At 46.8% G+C, this 16,856-nt stretch overlaps 1 protein-coding gene across 1 annotated transcript in view; it reads left to right on the forward strand.

Moving 5' to 3' along the window:
* The first annotated feature begins 6,680 nt into the window (after positions 1-6,680).
* Positions 6,681-16,856, forward strand: part of nup155 (nucleoporin 155) — a 208,047-nt gene continuing 197,871 nt past the window's right edge. The window contains exons 1-2 of the mRNA XM_060834039.1: positions 6,681-6,730; positions 7,282-7,424. Of these exons, the coding sequence (XP_060690022.1) occupies positions 7,283-7,424 (142 nt within the window). The 5' untranslated portion in view covers positions 6,681-6,730; position 7,282. The remainder of the gene's footprint in view (positions 6,731-7,281; positions 7,425-16,856) is intronic.

A 16,856-nucleotide genomic window follows, 5' to 3' on the forward strand; every position in this document is an offset into this window, starting at 1 on the left:
TGTCCACATTGGAACCAACGACGTTGGAAGGCAAAAGATGGAGACTCTGAAGGGAGATTACAGAGAGTTAGGCAGAAATTTAAAAAGGAGGTCCTCAAGGGTAGTAATATCTGGATTACTCCCAGTGCTATGAGCCAGTGAAGGCAGGAATAGGAAGATAGAGCAGATGAATGCATGGCTGAGGAGCTGGTGTATGGGAGAAGGATTCACAATTTTGGATCATTGGAATCTCTTTTGGGGTAGAAGTGACCTGTACAAGAAGGACGGATTGCACTAAAATGGAAGGGGACTAATATTCTGGCAGGGAAATTTGCTAGAACTGCTTGGGAGGATTTAAACTAGTAAGGTGGGGGATGGGACCCATGGAGATAGTGAGGAAAGAGATCGATTTGAAATGGATGCAGCTGAAAACAGAAGTGAGTCAAACAGTCAGGGCAGGCAGGGACAAGGTAGGAATAATAAATTAAACTGCATTTATGTCAATGCAAGGGGCCTAACTGGGAAGGCAGATGAACTCAGGGCATGGTTAGGGACATGGGATTGGGATATCATAGCAATTACAGATACGTGGCTCAGGGATGGGCAGGACTGGCAGCTTAATGTTCCAGGATACAGAAAAGGGAGGCAAGAGAGGAGGGGGAGTGGCATTTTTGGTAAGGGATAGCATTACAGCTGTGCTGAGGGAGGATATTCCCGGAAATACATCCAGGGAAGTTATTTGGGTGGAACTGAGAAATAAGAAAGGGATGATCACCTTTTTGGGATTGTATTATAGACCCCACAATAGTCAGAGGGAAATTGAGAAACAAACTTGTAAGGAGATCTCAGCTATCTGTAAGAATAATAGGATAGTTATGGTAGGAGATTTTAACTTTCCAAACATCGACTGGGACTACCATCATGTTAAAGGTTTAGGTGGAGAGGAATATCTTAAGTGTGTACAAGACTGGGAAAGCTATAGCTTGAGTACATTAAATGGGTCGGAGTTTGTCCAATGTGTGCAGGAGGGTTTCCTGACACACTATGTAGACAGGCCAACAAGAGGTGAGGCCATACTGGATTTAGTTCTGGGTAACGAACCAGGCCAGGTGTTAGAATTGGAGGTAGGTGAGCACTTTGGGGACAGTGACCACAATTCGGTGACTTTTACTCTAGTGATGGAGAGGGATAAGTGTGCACTGCAGGGCAAGAGTTATAGCTGGGGCAGGGAAATTATGATGCGGTGAGGCATGACTTAGGATATGTGGCTTGGAAAAGTAGGCTTCAAAGGAAGGGCGCAATCGATATGTGGAGCTTGTTCAAGGAGCAACTATTGAGTGTCCTTGATAAGTATGTACCTGTCAGGCAGGGAGGAAAGGGTCGTGTGAGGGAGCCGTGGTTTAATAAGGAATTGAAATCCCTTGTTAAAGGGAAGAAGGCGGCCTATGTAAAGATGAGGCGTGAAGGTTCAATTGGGGCGATTGAGAGTTATAAGGTAGCCAGGAAGAATCTAAAGAGAGAGCTAAGAGCATCAAGGAGGGGACATGAAAAGTCCTTGGTTGGTAGGATTAGGGAAAACCCAAAGGCTTTCTATAAGTACGTCAGGAATAAAAGAATGACTAGGGAGGAATAGGTCCAGTCAAGGATAGTAGTGGGAAGTTGCGTGTGGAGGCTGAAGAGATTGGGGAGACACTGAATGAATACTTTTCATCAGTATTCACTCAGGAACAGGACATTGTTGCCGATGTGATTATTGAGTCACAATTAATTAGAATGGATGGCTTTGAGATATGTAGGGAAGAGGTGTTGGAAATTCTGGAAAGGGTAAAAATAGATACGTCCCCTGGGCCTGATGGCATTTATCCTAGGATTCTCTGGGAAGCAAGGGAGGAGATTGCAGAGCCATTGGCCTTGATTTTTATGTCCTCGTTGTCTACAGGAATAGTGCCAGAAGACTGGAGGATAGCAAATGTGGTTCCCTTGTTCAAGAAGGGGAGTAGGGATAACCCTAGTAACTATAGGCTGGTGAGTCTCACTTCTGTTGTGGGCAAAGTCTTAGAGAGAATTGTAAGGGATAGGATTTATGACCATCTGGATAGGAATAATGTGATCAAGCATAGTCAGCATGGTTTTGTGAGGGGCAGATCGTGCTTCACAAACCTTATTGAATTCTTTGAGAAGGTGACTAAGGAGGTGGACGAGGGTAAAGCGGTTGATGTGGTGTATATGGATTTTAGTAAGGCATTTGATAAGGTTCCCCATGGTAGGCTACTGCAAACAATACGGAGGTATGGCATTGAGGGTGAGTTGGAGGTTTGGATTAGGAATTGGCTGGCTGGAAGGAGACAGAGGGTAGTAGTTGATGGTAAAGGTTCATCTTGGAGTGCAGTTACCAGCGGTGTTCCGCAAGGATCTGTTTTGGGACCATTGCTGGTTGTCATTTTTATAAATGACCTGGAGGAGGGGCTAGAAGGTTGGGTGAGCAAGTTTGCGGATGATAAGAAAGTCATTGGAGTTGTTGACAGTGAGGAAGGATATGGCAATTTACAGCGGGATATACTAGACTAGACTTACAGTGTGGAAACAGGCCCTTCGGCCCAACAAGTCCACACCGACCCGCCGAAGCGCAACCCACCCATACCCCTAACCTAACACTACGGGCAATAGTAGCATGGCCAATTCACCTGATCCGCACATCTTTGGACTGTGGGAGGAAACCGGAGCACCCGGAGTAAACCCACGCAGACACGGGGAGAACGTGCAAACTCCACACAGTCAGTCGCCTAAGTCGGGAATCGAACCCGGGTCTCAGGCGCTGTGAGGCAGCAGTGCTAACCACTGTGCCACCGTGCTGCCCACAAAGATAAGCTGGGCAGAAAGGTGGCAAATGGAGTTCAATGTAACTAAGTGTGAAGTGATTCACTTTGGTAAGAGTAACAAGAAGATGGAGTACTTGGCTAATGGTCGGATACTTGGCAGTGTGCATGAGCAGAGGGATGTTGGTGTCCATGTACACAGATCTCTGAAAGTTGCCACCCAGGTAAATAGTGCTGTGAAGAAGGCATATGGTGTACTGGCTTTTATTGGTAGAGGAATTGAGTTCCGGAGTCCTGAGGTCATGTTGCAGTTGTATAAGACTCTGGTGCGGCTGCATCTGGAGTATTGTGTGCAGTTTTGGTCGCCATACTATAGGAAGGATGTGGAGGCACTGGAACGGGTGCAGAGGAGGTTTACCAGGATGTTGCCTGGTATGGTAGGAAGACCGTATGAGGAAAGGCTGAGGTACTTGGGGCTGTTTTCATTGGAGAAAAGAAGGTTTAGGGGTGACTTGATAGAGGTGTACAAGATGATTAGGGGTTTAGATAGGGTTGACCATGAGAACCTTTTTCCATGTTTGGAGTCAGCTATTACAAGGGGGCATAGCTTTAAATTAAGGGGTGGTAGGTATAAGACAGATGTTAGGGGTAGATTCTTTACTCAGCGAGTCGTGAGTTCATGGAATGCCCTGCCAGTAGCAGTGGTGGACTCTCCCTCTTTATGGGCATTTAAACGGGCATTGGATAAGCATATGGAGGAAAGTGGGCTAATGTAGGTTAGGTGGGCTTGGGTCGGCGCAACATCGAGGGCCGAAGGGCCTGTACTGTGCTGTATTTTTCTATGTTCTATGTTCTAAGACAATTTTCTGATTCAGTATGTGGATGTATCTACTAGAGAAGGTGCAAAACTTGACCTACTCTTGGGAAATAAGGCAGGGCAGGTGACTGAGGTGTTAGTGGGGGAGCACTTTGGGACCAGCGACCATAATTCTATTAGCTTCAAAATAGTGATGGAAAAGGATAGACCAGTTCTAAAAGTTGAAGTCCTAAATTGGAGAAAGACCAATTTTGATGGTATTAGGCAAGAACTTTCGAAAGCTTATTGGAGGCAGATGTTCGCAGGTAAGGGGATGGCTGGAAAATGGGAAGCCTTTAGAAATGAGATAACAAGAATCCAGAGAAAGTATATTCCTGTCAGGGTGAAAGGGAAGCAGAAAAATGTGTTGCTGGAAAAGTGCAGCAGGTCAGGCAGCATCAAAGGAGCAGGAGAATCGATGTTTCAGGCATAAGCCCTTCTTCAGGAATCAAGGGAAAGCTGGTAGGTGTAGGGAACGCTGGATGACTAAAGAAATTGAGGGTTTGGTTCAGAAAAAGAAGGAAGCATATGTCAGGTATAGACAGGATAGATCAAGTGAATCCTTAGAAGAGTATAAAGGCAGTAGGAGTATACTAAAGACAGAAATCAGGAGGTCAAAACAGGGACATGAGATAGCTTTAGCAAATAGAATTAAGGAGAATCCAAAGGGTTTTTACAAATATATTAAGGACAAAAGGGAGAGAATAGGGCCCCTCAAAGATCAGCAAGGTGGCCTTTCTGTGGAACCACAGAAAATGGGGGAGATACTAAATGAATATTTTGCATCAGTATTTACTGTGGAAAAGGATATGGAAGATATAGACTGTAGGGAAATAGATGGTGACATCTTGCAAAATGTCCAAATTACAGAGGAGGAAGTGCTGGATGTCTTGAAACGGTTAAAAGTGAATAGATAAATCCCCAGGATCTGATCAGGTGTACCCAAGAACTCTGTGGGAAGCTAGAGAAGTGATTGCTGGGCCTGGAGCTTGGCAAACGTGGAGCCACTGTTTAAGAAGGGCGGTTAAGACAAGCCAGGGAACTATAGACCGGTGAGCCTGACCTCGGTGGTGGGCAGGTTGTTGGAGGGAATCCTGAGGGACAGGATGTACATGTATTTGGAAAGGCAAGGACTGATTAGGGATAGTCAACATGGCTTTGTGTGTGGTAAATCATGTCTCACAAACTTGACTGAGGTTTTTGAAGAAAGAACACAGAGGATTAATGAGGGCAGAGCAGTAGATGTGATCTATATGGACTTCAGTAAGGTGTCCGACAAGGTTCCCCATGGGAGACTGATTAGCAAGGTTAGATCTCATGGAATACAGGGAGAACTAGCCATTTGGATACAGAACTGGCTGAAAGGTAGAAGACAGAGGGTGGTGGTGGAGGGTTATTTTTCAGATGGAGGTCTGTGACCAGTGGAGTGCACAAGGATTGGTGCTGGGTCCTCTACTGTTTGTCATTTACATAAATGACTTGGATGCAAGCATAAGAGATACAATTAGTAAGCTTGCAGATGACACCAAAATTGGAGGTGTAATGGACAGCGAAGAGGGTTACCTTAGATTACAACAGGATCTGGGCAGAGGCAGATGAGTTTAATTCAGAGGTGCTGCATTTTGGGAAAGCAAATCTTAGCAAGACTTATACACTTAATGGTAAGGTCCTAGGGAGTGTTGATGAACAAAGACCTTGGAGTGCAGGTTCATACCTCCTTGAAAGTGGAGTTGCAGGGAGATATGATAGTGAAGAAGTCGTTTGGTATGCTTTCCTTTATTGGTCAGAGTATTGAGTACAGGAGTTGGGAGGTCATGCTGCGGCTGTACAGGACATTGGTTATGCCACTGTTGGAATATTGCGGGCAATTCTGATCTCCTTCCTATCGGAAAGGTATTGTGAAGCTTGAAAGGGTTCAGAAAAGATTTACAAGGATGTTGCCAGGTTTGGACGATCTGAGCTACAGGGAGAGGCTGAACAGTCTGGGGCTGTTTTCCCTGGAGCATCGAAGGCTGAGGGGGTGACCTAATAAAGGTTTCCAAAATTATGAGGGACATGGATAGGGTAAATAGGCAAAGTCTTTTCTGTGGGGTCAGGGAGTCCAGAACTAGAGGGCATAGGTTGAGGGTGAGAAGGGAAAGATACAAAAGAGACCTAAGGGGCCACTTTTTCACACAGAGGGTGGTCTGTGTATGGAATGAGCTGCCAGAGGATGTGGTGGAGGCTGGTACAATTGCAACATTTAAGAGGTATTTGGATGGGTATATGAATAGGAAGAGATTGGAGGGATATGGGCCAGGTGCTGGGGGGTGGGACTAGATTGGGTTGGGATATCTGGTCAGCATGGACGGGTAGGACCGAAGGGTCTGTTTCCATGCTGTACATCTCTATGACTCCATGACTCTAATCTTCCGGAATAAAGGCAACATGCCAGAAATACTTCGCCCAACTCAAAGACGACTGCCAGGAACAAATTTTAGATTAGATTAGACTTACAGTGTGGAAACAGGCCCTTCGGCCCAACAAGTCCACACCGACCCGCCGAAGCGAAACCCACCCATACCCCTACATTACCCCTTACCTAACACTACGGGCAATTTAGCTTGGCCAATTCACCTGACCTGCACATCTTTGGACTGTGGGAGGAAACCGGAGCACCCGGAGGAAACCCACGCAGACACGGGGAGAACGTGCAAACTCCACACAGTCAGTCGCCTGAGTCGGGAATTGAACCCGGGTCTCAGGCGCTGTGAGGCAGCAGTGCTAACCACTGTGCCACCGTGCCGCCCTAATTTTCTTCAGAAGCATACGGTTTTCTCTCATTGCCACTGAAGTAGCACAACGGAAGCTGGTATTCTGTCTCTAAGTCACTCTTTACTTTCTGACTTCTCCCACAGTCATTGTCAGAAGGATTGAGCAAAGTGCTGTTCCAGTTGGTGGCTGCAGTTCCTCCTCCAAGGCTGGAGGGGGCGGTGGTTTGCCGAGGTCCCTCTTGTCTCCTGGGGTGCACTTTTTAGCGCTGAACCTTGACCTGTGGAGCTCGGCGCGCGGTGAAGAGCCGGAGCGGGAACCCGAGCAAGTGAGAAAATACCCCCCCCCCGATAATACCCCCTCCCCCCACCCCCGGGGAATTACCCCCTTCACCCCCCCACCCCCGGGGAATTACCCCCTTCACCCCCCCACCCCCGGATAATACCCCCTTCCCCCGGATAATCCCCCCTTCCCCCGGATAATCCCCCTCCTCTCCCTGTTCCCTGTATTCACTTCATTGCTCTCTCTATTCTCTGACTAAACGCTGCTGCTTCCTCCGTGTCTGATGGTGATGGTGGTAAAAAATGAGGTCTGCAGATGCTGGAGATCACAGCTGCAAATGTGTTGCTGGTTAAAGCACAGCAGGCCAAGCAGCATCTCAGGAATAGGGAATTCGACGTTTCGAGCATAAGCCCTTCATCAGGAATACCGGGCTTATGCTCGAAACATCAAATTCCCTATTCCTGAGATGCTGCCTGGCCTGCTGTGCTTTAACCAGCAACACATTTGCAGCATGGTGGTGGTGGTGGTGACGGTGGTGGTGGTGGTGGTGGTGGTGGTGGTGATGATGATGTTAGTTTCTGGGTCTGTCTGCTGCAGGATGCCGCCTGTGATCTGCCCCAACAGCCCTGGGACAACGACCATCGATTCACTGGAGAATGCGGGCAGACTGATCGACAAACACCTGTTGGATGATCGTCTCTACCCGGATCTGGCCGAGCTGCTCAATGTCCCCAGTTTCAGTGAGTTGTGCATTTATCTAGCCCCAGGGTCAGGGTGATGGTGTCGCTTGTTACTGGAGTCAGCTGTAAGCCCATTATATGCAGCAGCAGAATTCAGTCATTCAACCCATCAAACCTGCAGCACCATTCTCAGAGTTCATGGCTGATCTAATAATGTTCAACTACACTTTGCTGCCTTTTCCACAAAACCATTTGTTCCATTGCTGATTAAAAATCAGTCTGTGATCTTAACCAAATCTCAACAGCTACATTCTCTCTTATATTCTTTACTTCTGCATGGATATCCTCAATCCGACTGCAGCTTGTTGAGACGGGGCTCCTGTCTCCGTGTTCGTACCGAAAAGAGTGAGACACCAGGCCAGATTCAAAAGCACAAAGCTGCTTTATTTGAAAAGAGAGAGAGAGACGTCCGTGAAGCAGCAAGCTTTCAGGCTTGCTGGAGAAGGTGCGTTCCCACTTTCTCTTCGGACCCGGCGAAATAATATTTCCCGGTTCTTCGAGTCCCCGGTCCGTTCTCCCTCGATCGTTCCTCTCATTGGTCCGTTCTGTTGTGTGCGAGGGGATCTGTGTCTCCATTGGCCGCACTGAGGTGCCTGTCTAACCCCTGCTGTGCTGAACAATAGTTCAGCCATCCTGGGTCCGGCAGTTCTGGCTCTGTAATCAGTAGTCCATTGTTTGGTCGATCAATCTAATTGCTATGTGTCTACCTGGCTAGGCGTTTTCCTTTACTGAATCAATAGTTCTCCATAGGGGGTTTAACAGGCATTATAATTTATCACCAGTTTCGATGGGGATTTACGTCAGGGGGGGCATTAACAGTTACTCCATCGATAATGTGTTCCAATTTACACTATCCAACAGTTACCGGTTCTTTTGTTAGTTTTGACATGATCTAATCAATGGGGAATGTGGCTTCAGTCAGGTAGCCTTGCAGTTGTTCGCTTCCTCCCGCATGGCTGTGATTTACTGTTTAGGGACTGAATCTGGAAATGCCTGTTGTAGCAATAATAGTACATTCCCTCGCCCCCACCTAGGCACCCCAGTTATGAATTAACCCCAACAAGCTGCAGCTCCCAGAATAACGCGTTAGTGCATTGGAAGGTGCAGATGAAACCTTGGCTACTTTCACTACCTTCTGGGTGATGAAGTTTTACCTTACCTAAGTCCTAAATGTTTGGCATATTGCGGACTTCACTGTCATCAGAGACATAGAGTCTTGTCATGTGCAGATTAAATAGGAGAAAGTGAGGACTGCAGATGCTGGGGTACCAGAGTTGAAAAATGTGGTGCTGGAAAAACACAGCAGGCCAGGCAGCATCCGAGCAGCAGGAGAATCGATGTTTCGGGCATAAGTTCTTTTTCAAGAATGTGCAGATTAAGGCCATTCAGCCCATTGAGTCTGCTTCGATCCTCCAAAGAGCATCCCACCCAGACCCACCACTATCCAAGCAGCCCCAATTTGACATGGCTAATCCATCTAGCCTGCACAGCTCCCGATGCTGCATGCCCAATCCAAAGAAACAAAATTTACAGCCCAGGAACAGGATCTTCGGCCAGGGAACGAAACGTTTGCAGCAAAAACTTCCAGCTCGGCGAGCAGAACCACAACAACAGGCTCTTCGGCCCTCCAAGCCTGAGCTGATCCAATGTACTGTCTAAACCTGTCACTCAATTCCTAAGCACCTATATCCCTCTGCTCCCCACCTACTCCTGCATCTATCCAGACGCATCTTAAATGTATCTACCATGCCTGCCTCTACCACCTCTGCTGGCAACGCGTTCCAGACACCCACATCCTCTGTGTAAAGTACTTGCCGAGTGTATCCCCCTTAAACTTCCCACCTCTCACCTTGAAAGCGTGACCTCACCTTATTGAATCCTTCACCCTGGGAAAAAGCTTGTCTCTATCCACCCTGTCTATACCCTTCATGATTTTGTAGACCTCAATCAGGTACCCCCTCAATCTCCTTTTTTCTAGTGAAAACAAACCAAACCTATTAAACCTCTCTTCATAACTAGCACCTTCCATACCAGGCAACATCCCCATAAACCTTCTCTGCACCCTCTCCAAAGCGTCCACATCCTTTTGGTAATGTGGCAACCAGAACTGTACACAGTATTCTAAATGCGGCCGAACCAATGTCTTGTACAATTTTAACATGACCTGCCAGCTCTTTCACTCAATAACCCATCCAATGAAGGCAAGGGGGTAATTGAGAGAAGTTACCGGCAGTTGGTCACTCCTGAGGCTCAGGGTAAGGATAGATGGGTTACAGTCAGGGGGAGGAAAGGGGACGGACAGACAGTGTAGAGATCCCTTGTGGACATTCCCCTCAGCAATAAGTATACCGTTTTGGATACTGCTGGGGGGATGACCAACCAGAGGAAAGCCATAGTGGCCAGTTCTCTGGCACTGAGCCTGACACTGTGGTCCAGAAAGGAAGGGGACAGAATAGAAAAGCGCTAGTGGTAGGAGACTCAATTGTTAGGAGAATTGACAGGAGATTTTGTGGTCAGGATCGGGATTCCTGAAAAGTATGTTGCATCCCTGGTGCCAGGGTCTGGGACGTCTCTGATCGAGTGTATAAGATTCTGAAAGGGGAGGGAGAACAGCCAGAAATCGTGTTATATATTGGCACCAATGATCTAACCAGGAAAAGGATTGAGGATATAAAAAGTGATTTCAGGGAGTTAGGGTGGAAGCTGCAGAGCAGGACAAACAGAGTAGTGTTCTCAGGTTTACAACTGGTGCCACGAGATAGTGAGGTGAGGAACAGGGAGCGGGCACAGCTTAACACGTGGATGCGCAGCTGGTGTGGGAGGGAGGGCTTCAGATATGTAGATAATTGGGGTGCCTTCTGGGGAAGGTGGGACGTGTACATGAAGGACGGGTTGCACCTGAACTGGAAGGGGACCAATGTCCTGGGTGGACGGTTTGCTCGAGTGGTTCAGGAGGGTTTAAACTAGTATGGCGGGGGGGGAACCTGAGAGTTGATGCAGATGAGGCAATAGCAAGAGGTAGCACAGCCAGTGGGAGGGAATTTTCTGGGAAAGAACCAATGGATCGGTTAAAGTGTATTTGCTATAATGCAAGGAGTATCAGGAATAAAAGTGATGAGCTTAGAGCATGGATCAGTGCCTGGTGCTATGATGTTGTGGCCATAACAGAGATGTGGGTTTCTCAGGGGCAGGAATGGTTGCTGGATGTTCCAGGGTTTAGAACATTTAAAAAGAATAGGGAGGGGGGAAAAAGATGAGGGGGTCTACCCTACTAATCAGAGAGGGTATCACAGCTACAGAAGTTACCATTGTCGAGGAGGGTCTGCCTACTGAGTCAGTATGGGTGGAAATTAGGAACAGTAAGGGAGCAGTAACCTCATTAGGGGTTTACTACAGGCCCCCCAATAGCAGCAGGGAGATGGAAGAAAGCATAGGTCAGCAGATTTTGGAGAAGTGTGAATGTAGTAGGGTTGTTGTAATGGTTGACTTTAACTTTCCCAATATTGATTGGAACCTCCTTCGAGCAGATGGTTTGGAAGGAGCTGTTTTTGCAAGGTGTGTTCAGAAGGGTTTCCTAACTCAGTACATTGACAGGCCGAAGAGGGGAGAGGCCATTCTAGACTTGGTGCTCGGCAATGAGCCAGGGCAGGTGTCAGATCTTGGGTGGGAGAGCATTTTAGTGATATTGACCACAACTGACTTACATTCTACAAAGCTATGGAGAAGGAGAGAAGCAGGCACAATGGGAGGATATTTAATTGGGGAAAAGGAAACTATGATGCTATCAGACGAGAGTTGGGAAGCATTGACTGGGAGCACTTGCTCCATGCAAAGGGCACCATAGACATGTGGAGAATGTTTAAGGAACAGTTGTTGCAAGTGATGCATAAATGTGTTCCTCTGAGACAGGCAAGAAGGGGTAAGATAAAGGATAAAAAATGAGATCTGCAGATGCTGGAGATCACAGTTGAAAATGCGTTGCTGGTTAAAGCACAGCAGGTCAGGCAGCATCCAAGGAATAGGAAATTCGACGTTTCGGGCATAAGCCCTTCATCAGGAATGAGGAGAGGGTGGCAGGCAGGTTAAGACCTGCTGTGCTTTAACCAGCAACGCATTTTCAACAGTAAGATAAAGGAACCTTGGATGACTAGAGCGGAGGAGCTTCTTGTCAAAAGAATGAAGGCAGCTTATGTAAGGTGGAGGAAGCAGGGGGTTTCCTCAGCTCTAGAGGATTACAGGTAGGCGAGGGCACGAAAAAGGCTTGGCAGGAAGGATTAGGGAGAATCCAAAGGCATTTTACACATATGTGAGGAATAAGAGAATGATCAAAGAAAGAGTAGGGATAGCATAGGGAACTTATGTATAGAGTCTGAGAAGGTAGGGGGAAGCCCTAAATGAGTTTTTTGCTTCTGTCTTTACTAAAGAAAAGGACCTTGTAGTGAATGAAACCATTGAGGAGCAGGTAAGCATGCTGGAACGGATAGAGATTGAGGAAACTGATGTGCTGAAAAGTCGCCAGGGCCAGACCAGATTTGTCCTCAGCTGCTTTGGGAAATGAGAAATGTTATTGCTTCGCCACTCGCGAAGATCTTTGCATCCTCACTCTCCACTGGGGTCATACCTGAGGACTGGAGAGAGGCAAATGCAATTCATCTCTTCAAGAAAGGATATAGGGAAATCCCCAGCAATTACAGACCAGTCAGTCTCATGTCTGTCGTCTGCAAGGTGTTAGAAAGGATTCTGAGGGATAGGATTTATGACGATCTGGAAGAGCATGACTAGATTAAATGCAGTCAGCATGGCTTTGTGAGGGGCAGGTCATGCCTCACAAATCTTATTGAGTTCTTTGAGGATGTTACTAGACAAGTTGATGAGGGTCGAGCGGTGGATGTGGTGTATATGGACTTCAGCAAGGCATTTGATAAGGTTCCCCATGGTAGGCTCGTTCAGAAGGTCAGGAGGAATGGGATACAGGGAAATTTAGTTGTCTGGATACAGAATTGGCTGGTCGACAGTGGAAGGAGAACATTCTGCCTGGAAGTCTGTGGTGAGTGGTGTTCTACAGGGCTCTGTCCTTGGGCCATTACTGTTTGTAATTTTTATTAATGACTTGGATGAGGGGATTGAAGGATGGGTTAGCAAGTTTGCAGATGACACAAAGGTTGGAGGTGTCGTTGACAGTATAGAGGGCTGTTGTAGGCTGCAGTGTGACATTGACATGATGCAGAGATGGGCTGAGAGGTGGCAGATGGAATTCAACCTGGATAAATGCGAGGTGATGCATTTTGGAAGGTCGAATTTGAAAGTTGAGTATAGGATTAAAGACAGGATTCTTGGCAGTGTGGAGGAACAGTGGGATCTTGGTGTGCATCCCTTAAAATGGCCACCCAAGTGGACAGGGTTGTTAAGAAAGCATATGGTGTTTCGGCTTTCATTAACGGGGGTATTGAGTTTAAGAGTCATGAGATCTTGTTGCAGCTCTATAAAACTTCGGTTAGACCACACTTGGAATACTGCATCCAGTTCTGGTTGCCCTACTATAAGAAAGATGTGGATGCTTTGGAGAAGGTTCAGAGGAGGTTTACCAGGATGCTGCCTGGAATCCAGGGCTTATCTTACAAAGAGAGGTTGACTGAGTTCGGGCTTTTTTCATTGGAGAAAAGGAGGAAGAGAGGGGACCTAATTGAGGTGTACAAGATAATGAGAGGCATAGGTAGAGTTGACAGTCAGACTTTTTCCCAGGGCAGAAATTGTTAACACAAGGGGTCATAGTTTTAAGCTGTTTGGCGGAAAGTATAGAGGGGATGTCAGAGGTGGGTTCTTTATGCAGAGACTTGTGAGAGCATGGAATGCGTTGCCAGCAGCAGTTGTGGAGGCAGGGTCATGGGGGACATTTAAGAGACTGCTGGACATGCATATGGTCACAGACATTTGAGGGTGCATACATGAGGATCAGTGGTCGGCACAACATCGTGGGCTGAATGGCCTGTTCTGTGCTGTACTATTCTATGTTCTATCTGCCTTCTTGACCACTCTATCCACCTGTGCAGCCACCTTCTGGGTACAATGGACCTGGACTCCCAGATCTTTCTGATCATCAACTTTTTCTAAGGCTCTTCCATTCATTGTATAATTCGCTCTAGGATTATACTTCCCAAAATGCATCACCTCACATTTGTCTGGATTGAACTCCATCTGCCACTTTTCCACCCAACTCTCTATCTATATTCTCCTGTATTTTTTGACAGTCCCTTAAGCTTTCTGCTACTCCACCAATCTTCGTGTCATCTGCAAATTTACTGATCAGACCAACAGTGCCCTCTCCCAGATTATTTATGTATATTACAAACGGCAGTGGGCCCAGCACTGATCCCTGAGGAACACCACTGGTCACTTTTCTCCATTTCGAGATACTCCCTTCAACTACTACTCTCTGTTTCTTGTTCCTCAACCAGTTCTTTATCCACCTAGCTAGAACACCCTGCATACCATGTGACTTCACTTTCTCCATTACTTTACCATGGGGAACCTTATCAAACACCTTACTAAAGTCCATGTCTATGACATCAACAGCCCTTCCTTCATCTATCAACTTGGTCACATCATCAAGTAACTCTATTAAGTTGGTAAGACACGATCTGTACCCCGCCCCCCGCACAAAACCATGGTGCCTATCACTGATAAGCCCATTATTTTCTAAGTATAAATAGATCCTATCCCTCTGTACCTTCTCCAGCAACTTTCTTACCACCAATGTCAGACTTACTGGTCTGTAGTTACCCAGAATATCCCTACTGCCCTTGTACAGGGAGACAACATGAGCAACCCTCCAGTCCTCCGGCACTTCACCTTTGTTTAAGGATGCTACAAAGATATCTGTCAGGGCCCAGCTATTTCCTCTCCCGTCTCCCTCAGCAACTTGGGATAGATCCCATCTGGTCCTGGGGATTTGTCCACTTTAATAACCTCTAGCATACCCAGCATATCTTCCCTACTTATGTCAATGTGATCCAGACTAATCAAACTTCTATCTCTAATCTCAACATTCATCATGTCCCTCTCCTCAAACACTGATGCAAAGGAATCATTCAGAATCTCACCCATTTTCTCCAGTTCGACACACAGCCTTCCTCCTTATCTTTTAATGGACCAAACTTTTCTCTAGTTACCCCCTTGCTTCTTATATAAGAATAAAATGCTTTGGGATTCTCCTTAACTCTGCTCGCTAAAGCTATTTCATGACCCCTTTTAGCCCACTTGATTCCTTGTTTAAGACTGGTCCGACTCTTCCGAATTCCTCCAGGGCCCATTCTGTTTTTAGCTGCCTAGACCTTATGTACGCTTCCCTTTTTCTCTTGGCTTGTCGTACGATTTCTCCTGTCATCCACGGTTAATGAATCTTGCCTTTCCTATCCTTTGCCTTCAATGGGACATGCCGATCCTGCACTATCTTCAACCTATCTTTGAAAATATCCCACATATCAAATGTGGACTTCCCTTCAAATAGCTGTGTCCAATCCACATTTCCCAGTTCCTGCCTCATTTTGATGTAATTGGCTTTGGCCCAGTTTAGTACTCCTCCCTTAGGACCACTCTCATCTTTGAGGAGAAAGTGAGGATTGCAGATGCTGGAGATCGGAACTGAAAATGTGTTGCTGGAAAAACGCAGCAGGTCAGGCAGCATCCAAGGAGCAGGAGAGTCGACGTTCCTGAAGAAGGGCTCATGCCCGAAACGTCAATTCTCCTGCTCCTTGGATGCTGCCTGACCTGCTGCGCTTTTCCAGCAACACATTTTCAGCTCCACTCTCATCTTTGTCTACGAGTATTCTAAAACTTACAGAATTGTGGTCACTGTTCCCAAAAAAATCCCCACCACAACTTCTACCACCTGGCCTGGCTCATTCCCCAACACCAGGTCCAAAATGGCCCCTTCCCTCATCGGGCTATTGATATGCTGCTCCAGAAAACTCTCCTGGATGCTTCTTAGAAATTCTGCCCTATCCAGACCTCTGATGCTACGTGTGTCCCAGTCAATGTTGGGAAAATTAAAATCTCCCATCACCACTACCCTGTTGCCTCCACAAGTTTCCATAATCTGTTTACCTATTTGTTTTTCTACCTCACGCTCACTGTTGGGAGGCCTGTAATACAGCCCCAACAATGTAACTGCACCCTTCTTATTTCTCAGCTCCACCCATAATGCCTCACTACCCAAGCCCTTTATAGTGTCCTCCTTTAGCACAGCCATGATATCATCCCTGACCAGCAATGCAACCTTCCTGCTTTTACTTCCCTTCCCTGTCCTGAATTGAAACATCTATATCCTGGAACATTTAGTTGCCAATCATGCCCTTCCTTCAACCAAGTCTCTGTGATCGCAATAACATCATACTCCCAGGCATCAATCCGAGCCCGAAGTTCATCTGCCTTACCCACTATACCCCTTGCACTAAAGTCAATGCACTTCAAGCCAACAGTTCTTTTGTATTCATCCTCTCTCTGCCTACTCTTCCCCTTTTTAATGCTAATTTCATGATTCTTAGAGTCTCTAGTTTCCACCTCGCTGTCTCCTTGTCTTCTTTTCTGGTTCCCAAACCTCTGCCACATTAGCCAACAGCAATAGCAAAAACTCCTCCAAGGACATTGGTTCCAGTCTGGTTCAGATGTAGGAGAAAGTGAGGACTGCAGATGCTGGAGATCAGAGCTGAAAATGTGATGCCTGAAGAAGGGCTCATGCCCAAAACGTCAATTCTCCTGCTCCTTGGATGCTGCCTGACCTGCTGCGCTTTTCCAGCAACACATTTTTAGCTCTGGTTCAGATGTAGGCCGTCCATTTTGTAATAGTCCCACCTTCCCCAGAGCTGGTCCCAATGTCCAACAAATCTGAACCCCTCCCTCCTACACCATCTCTCAAGTCACATGTTCATCCTGCCTTTTTGTTATTTCTACGCTGGCTAGCATGTGGTACTGGTAGTAATCCCGAGATCACTACCTTTGAGGTCCTCCACTTTAACGTCTCTCCTAGCTCCCTGAATTCTTCTTTCAGGACCTCATCTCATTTTTTTACTTAGATCGTTGGTGCCTATATGCACCAAACAACTGGCTGTTCACCCTCCCCTTAGAACATAGAACATAGAAAAATACAGCGCAGTACAGGCCCTTCGGCCCTTGATGTTGCGCCGACCGAATCCTACCTAACCTACACTAGCCCAATAACCTCCATATGCTTATCCAATGCCCGCTTAAATGACCATAAAGAGGGAGAGTTCACCACTGCTACTGGCAGGGCATTCCATGAACTCTCAACTTGCTGAGTAAAGAATCTACCCCTAACATCTGTCCTATACGAACCCCCCCTTAATTTAAAGCTGTGTCCCCTAGTAACAGCTGACTCCATACGCGGAAAAAGGTTCTCACTGTCAACCCTATCTA

The sequence above is a fragment of the Hemiscyllium ocellatum genome, chromosome 2, assembly GCF_020745735.1.
Source record: "Hemiscyllium ocellatum isolate sHemOce1 chromosome 2, sHemOce1.pat.X.cur, whole genome shotgun sequence".
Classification (NCBI taxonomy): domain Eukaryota; kingdom Metazoa; phylum Chordata; class Chondrichthyes; order Orectolobiformes; family Hemiscylliidae; genus Hemiscyllium; species Hemiscyllium ocellatum.